At 41.1% G+C, this 6,639-nt stretch overlaps 1 protein-coding gene across 1 annotated transcript; it reads left to right on the top strand.

Annotated features, from left to right (window-relative positions):
* Positions 1–664: 664 nt before the first annotated feature.
* On the top strand, positions 665–5,909 carry LOC139810056 (uncharacterized). Its single transcript, XM_071773388.1, has 3 exons — positions 665–1,706; positions 1,832–5,328; positions 5,793–5,909. Exons 1-3 carry the CDS (start codon positions 665–667, stop codon positions 5,907–5,909), a joined length of 4,656 nt encoding a protein of 1,551 aa, XP_071629489.1.
* Positions 5,910–6,639: the final 730 nt, after the last annotated feature.

The following is a 6,639-nucleotide window of genomic DNA, read 5'->3' on the forward strand; positions in this document are numbered from 1 at the left end:
TATTGCTATAGTTATGTAACATGCGTTTTGAATCATATGTTTAACTTACATGATCCTTTCTTGAAACAGAAACAAAGATTGAAATCACTTGGTTGTTTTCTCTGGTTGAGATGCAAAATAACGGACTTCTGTTTTCTTAAACTTAATCTTGATGAGAGATTAACTTCTTGTCGTGACACATGAGAAAGGATTATGCAAGAATAATTCAACATTATCTGATTTTGTGTTTATGCTATATGTTCTTGGTAAAACATTTATTCCGATAAATTTGCTGATTATAATCTAACTGCTACGAAAATACACAATCTCTTTACCGACATAACAACGAGAAAAGTATCGTTCCCTTTTCTATAATTTCTAGAGCTCAGGTTCCTGCGCGAACTTGTACATTTCAAACATTGGTCCTTCGAGCCGGATATTCGGTTCCGGATGTTAACGGCATTTGCAATTCGGATTCGTCTTTACGAAGTTGTAGTTCTGAAGTAAAATATTTGTGTAACAATTAATTTTTTGATTTCTATAAACGGTTACTTACTTGGTACAACCGGATAGGGGAAACGATACTTCGAGTTTTGCAAAAAGTTTAAGGAATAAATATACGAGAAAAAACATTCCGCCTGAATCATATCAAGGTTAATAGCAATAGACATTTCTAAACGTTAAAATGGATTCGATACTCTATCGTATTAATCAACAACTCACGTCGAGTCATTTCATAGCAAACGCCTATGATAATTTCATCGGTGCAGATTCCACGGGAATTACAAGGCTAAGAATAGAAAGATACTTGTCAACCCTGGAGGCTCTTTGGATTAGGTTCAATAAACAGCATGACGAACTTTTAATGACAATCGCTGGACTTGCAATAGAAGAAAGGTTGCCAGCTCTATCTCATTCGTATTTTTCTGAACAGATACAATCCGAAACACATGTGTGTTATTTAGCTGTTGTTGAACAGCTAAAGGCTCTTCTCGTTACAGAGAGACCTAGTATAGCAGGTTCTTCGTTGAATCCATCTTTGGACCGACCGATTGTAGAAAGTTCCGCTTTGATTCAATCTTTAGATCGACCTATCGTAGCAAGCTCTTCGTCTAGTCAATTTCTAGAGCAACCAGTAGCAGTAAGTTCGTCGTCAACTCAAGCTCAAACTACGGAGAACTTGGTGACAAACGGTTATCAAAGTATACATGCTAGGCTTCCTTATATCAAAATTCCTAATTTTGACGGAGATCCAACGAAGTGGCTTAGTTTTAGAGATTTATTTTCATCTCTTGTCTTAGACAAAAAACATTTAACAGACGTTGAGAAATTACAATATCTAAAAACAAGTTTAACCGACACCGCAGCTCACTTGATTGAGAACACAACCCTCACTTCTGAAAACTTAACAAGGGCATGGAATTCATTATTGTCCTTCTATGATAATCCTAGACTTCAAGTTAACACGGAATTACAAGCGATCTTTAATTTAAAAGCTATGACAAAAGAATCTGCTAGTGAGCTAGAACATTTGTATACTACTTTTGTTCAACATTACAGAACCTTACAAACGTTACAACGCCCTGTGGCAACGTGGGATGATATGATCGTTTTCATGATAACACAAAGGTTAGATTCGGAGTCGGTTAACCCTCAGTGTACGATCTGGGTTAGCGTAACCCGAGCGAATTTTGAAAGTAGCGGCGCCATTTCAAAGGAAATGAATGGTGGGGGTCCGTACCGGGGGGGGGGGGAATCTTTGAGGTAGCTACTATGTGAGCGCCAAGGGGCAGCGTCAGTCTACGCTTGGTACTCAAGTTATACGATTTTGAAAATTGTACCTTTTTTATAGATCGTACATTGAGGGTTAAAGCTTGGGAGAATAAACTAGGTTCGTCAAAAGTACCACCATCGTGGCCGGATCTTAATGAATTTCTGATTACTCGTCTCTTTACCCTTAAGGCTTATGAGAAATCTCGAGTAGGAAAAGGTGGTTGGAAGCCTCAAAAGGCTACAGCCAAAGCTCATTTCCAAGGAAAATCAGGTGACTCTTCCTCTTTCAAAGTCTCGAATTGTCCTATTTGTAATCAGAAACATTATGTTGCAAAGTGTCCTAAGTATGTTGATGAGACTGTTGCTCAGAAACTAGCACTAGTAGCTAAGCATAAATTATGCTATAATTGTTTAGGAAAGCATAGAGTAGCCAACTGTAAGGTGACAAAACGTTGTAGGACGTGTGATCGGAAGCACCACACAACAATACACAGGGCGGATACTTATTCATCAGCAAAAGATGCGAAATTAGAATCGACAACACAATCGAATCCTGTCGTTACAGGACAGGACACAGCTAAGGTCTTACATTCAAATATAGATAAAACGGTGACTGCGTCATGTGTATTGTTGCCAACTGCGCAAGTGTGGATAATTTCCGAAAAGGGTGAAGTTAGGAAGACTCGAGCTCTGCTTGATCAAGGATCGGAGATTTCGTTGATTTCCGAGCGTGTTGTGCAGCAACTTAAGTTACCTCGTACTCGTGCATCACTCATGCTAACCGGAATAGGTGAGCTTTTCGGACCTGAATTAAATTTGACTGTTTCAGCTTATATTCTGCCTAAACTTACTACTTCTATTCCATCGGTTAAATTGCAACCCGGTTTGTGGCCTCATTTGGAGGGAATTCGACTGGCCGATCCCGATTTCTTAAAACCCGGTTCGATTGATTTGATAATAGGCGCGGACATTTATGGTTCTTTACTCGAAAGTAAACTAATAAAAGGCGATGTTGGAACGCCAGTAGCGCAAGCTACCAAGTTGGGCTGGGTAACTTCGGGACCAACTACGCTTGAAACTTCCTTAGTTAATAGACAAAGCTATCACGTGTCGATTAGCCAAGAACTTTACGATTTAGTTTATAAATTCTGGGAATTAGAGGAAGTTCCTTCGTCGACAATTCCAATACTTTCTAAGGAAGAACAGGATTGCGAGGATCACTTCCTTTCTACGCATAAAAGAGACGAAACAGGGAGATACATTATTAAACTTCCTTTCAAATCAAATCCGTCTAAACTTGGCAACTCAAAAGATAAGGCTTTGCGAATAATCAGGAGTTTGGCTGGTAGATTCAAGACAAATTCTAATTATTTTAATCTTTACTCGGATTTTATGGTAGAGTCCAGAAACTTAGGTCACATGCAGATAGTACCTTCATCGGAATCGGAGCCCTCTCTGGTGTACTATCTCCCTCACCATGGCGTATTACGAGAACAGAATCTGACCACTAAGTTGAGAGTTGTGTTTAACGGGTCGAGTCCAACAACTACGGGCGTGTCACTCAACGATTTATTGCACACAGGTGCTAAGTTGCAAATTGATTTGTTCGACGTACTCCTCTGGTTCCGCCTCTTTCTTTATGTTTTCATAGCTGACATTGAAAAAATGTTTAGACAAATAAAGGTTGACCCGTCGGATTGGGACTATCAGAGGATCTTTTGGTTAGATTCATTGTTACAAATCACAACTTTTGCGCTCACAACGGTTATTTATGGTCAGGTCTGCTCACCCTTCTTAGCCATACGTGCTCTCGTACAGTTGATAAAGGATGAGGGACATCAATATCCTTTAGCTATTCCAATCATGGAAAAAGGTAGATACGTAGACGGCGGAGCGGATTCTATTCAGGAAACTCAAAATAAAGTTGCTCATTTGGACAAGCTCTGCATGGCGGGCGGTTTCTTGTTGAAGAAATGGATGAGCAATCACCCTAATGTTTTGGAAAACATACCACCCGATAGAAAGATTACATCTCATTCGATTTCATTTAATAAAGGTGAGACTGTTCACGTATTGGGGCTGTCTTGGAACGCTTTAACGGATTCGTTTGAATTCACATTCGAACTCCTTACATTGACAACTATCACAAAACGGACTGTTATGTCTACGATTGCTAAATTTTTCGATCCAATGGGTTTTTTGTCGCCTGTTACTATTGTCGGCAAGATATTTGTGCAAGAGTTATGGTCAATTAAGTTAGATTGGGATGACCCATTACCGGAAAAACTAATCCAAAAATGGACAGATTTTGTAAGTAGTTTACACAATACGCCAAAATTCGAATTTCCACGATGGATAGGTTGGACAGCTAGTTCACTTATTGAAATACACGGATACTGCGATGCCTCGCAACAGGCCATGGCTGCAGTTGTTTTTGCAAAAGTAACATCGAGCGAAGGTAAAGTCACAGTCAGCTTTATAGCTTCTAAAACAAAGGTTGCGCCTATAAAAAAGCTTTCTTCTTTGGTTATTGTTGACGCTCATGCTCGTACATTCCATGGAGGAGTTCAGGATACTCTTTTCTTCATTAGGAACAATTATTGGATAATTGGAGATCGAGTTGTAGTTCGATCATTCATATTCAAATGTGTAGTCTGTACTCGGTTTCGCCAGGAAAGAGCACATCAAATCATGGGTCAGTTACCTACTGAAAGGATAAACCCATCGCGATCTTTCGAACATTCAGGAGTGGACTATGCAGGTCCGTTTACCACGAAAACTTGGAAAGGTAGGAATGCAAAGACCTACAAAACTTACATAGCTTTGTTCGTTTGTTACTCGACTTCGGCTATACACTTAGAATTGGTTACGGACTACACAACTGAGGCTTTCTTAGCGGCGTACAAACGTTTCACCTCTCGCCGAGGAATTTGTTCAACGTTATCTAGTGATTGCGGTACTAATTTCAAAGGTGCGGATGCCGAGCTTCGTAAGCTCTTTCTAGCCAGCTCCAAGGAGTCAGAAGAATTAGCTAAGCTTCTCGCAAGGGACGGCACACAGTGGAAGTTCAATCCACCTGCGGCTCCTCATTTTGGAGGAAAATGGGAGGCTGGCGTTAAATCGGTTAAAACGCATTTGAACAAGGTAGTCGGTGATCAACTGCTTACGTACGAAGAGATGAATACTTTGCTAATTCAAATAGAAGCTGTGTTGAATTCACGACCCCTTTGTCCGCAGTCTGACGATCCAACCGATATTTCTGCTCTGACCCCGGGTCATTTCCTTATAGGGCAGGCTCTGACTACTATTCCCAAACCATCGTTAGACGGCGTTAAAGTCTCTCACCTTTCTCGGTGGCAACTCCTAAGAAAAATGCTAGAAGACTTTTGGAAACAATGGTCACGTGACTGTCTGCAAAGACATTTTGCGGTATACAAGTGGAACAATGCTGTTCCATCTATAAAAGAAGGTTCTTTGGTTTTGGTAGTTGATGAGAGGTATCCTCCAGCGAAGTGGCCTTTAGGTCGGGTGGTTAAGACTCACCCTGGTCAAGACGGTCATACTAGAGTTGTTACGGTACGTACGCAAATTTCTGAATTACAAAGACCTATCACTAAACTTTGTCCTCTTCCAATTGATACAGAAACTTTATAGTTGATTCGTTATTTACGATAAACGAAGGCGGGCGGAATGTTAGAAACGGGCAATAAAAATCGTGAAGAGATTGTGTAGGTGTAGACATCTGTGAGCATAGTGGATTTATAAGTGGCGATTCGATAGAATGCTCATAGATGGCATCGGCGTTACAGTTCCCTAGTTATCTTTAGCATTAAATGTTTCGCGCGCGCTGCGTTGACGACGTTGCGCCCCAGCGCCGGAAAAAGGCACGGACCGACGATACTGCGCAAGCGTAAACGTATCGAGATGAACGTAAAGACCGCCGGGAAGGTATTCGTCTTCCGGCTAGCGAGGCGTAGAGTCGCGTTCCTTCCCACGTCGTCGTATAGTTATTCAATTGCTACGCGATTGTAATCCGCCAGACTATTGAGTCTGAGACAGAGTTCGATTGGCACGCGGACGTCTCCGTAACATCAAAGGAGGCATTGCAACACGGCTCAGAGGCGATGGAAGACACCTCGCTCGATATATACGACTGAAGGAAGGACGAACTTAGACATTGTGACGAGGCCTCGGAAAACGGACAGAAGCGGCCATTTTGCCCTTTGCACAGGCCCTCACGGTTTTGGTCAATGACCATCTTATCCAAAGATAACGACGGCGGATGCTTTCAGGTAACATATCGAACTCGTGGAAATCAGAGATCACTTAAGAGATTGATCGGCAATCCTCAAGCGGATTATGATGAACGCAACGTTCTATCATAAACAACGATCTTCTGATTACACAGTTCGAGAAAGCACGGGGCGATGGATAGCATCCTCGCATAACACGGGGCGATGGATAGCATCCTCGCATAACACGGGGCGACGGATTACATCCTCGCAGAAAGGCTATATTACTGCTAAATATTCCGGAATTAATTATCGGTCTGAGCTCAGTCGAATTAAAGTCAAATTTACATGGTTGCAACCCGCGGATAAAGTCATTGATTTTCAATATGTAATTGTTTAACTTACGTTCTCGATGCACGCGTGAGTCGAATCTTCACGCATAATTGCTATTATCTTAACGAATATTGCGATTCTCCACGTGGCTATTTGCCAATGATTAAAGTGTACGAAGCAATATATTATTTATGAAAAGTTGATTATCATTTAATTGGATTCGCTCTTCATTTATCGATTTGTGTATACTACTCACTTACAATACTTATATAACTGGATTGACTGCGGAAGTTGCTGTATCAATTGATAGAAAGATAGTGCA

Source organism: Temnothorax longispinosus, chromosome 3, assembly GCF_030848805.1.
Source record: "Temnothorax longispinosus isolate EJ_2023e chromosome 3, Tlon_JGU_v1, whole genome shotgun sequence".
Classification (NCBI taxonomy): Eukaryota; Metazoa; Arthropoda; class Insecta; order Hymenoptera; family Formicidae; genus Temnothorax; species Temnothorax longispinosus.

What these genes read in the sequence shown, in the direction of transcription:
- LOC139810056 (XM_071773388.1), top strand. Translation starts at nt 665, where the DNA reads ATGGATTCGATACTCTATCGTATTAATCAACAACTCACGTCGAGTCAT. An exon ending in CATTTCAAAGGAAATGAATG is followed by an intron (nt 1,707 to 1,831) that starts GTGGGGGTCCGT and finishes CCTTTTTTATAG; the next exon opens with ATCGTACATTGAGGGTTAAA. An exon ending in GTCATACTAGAGTTGTTACG is followed by an intron (nt 5,329 to 5,792) that starts GTACGTACGCAA and finishes GTAATCCGCCAG; the next exon opens with ACTATTGAGTCTGAGACAGA.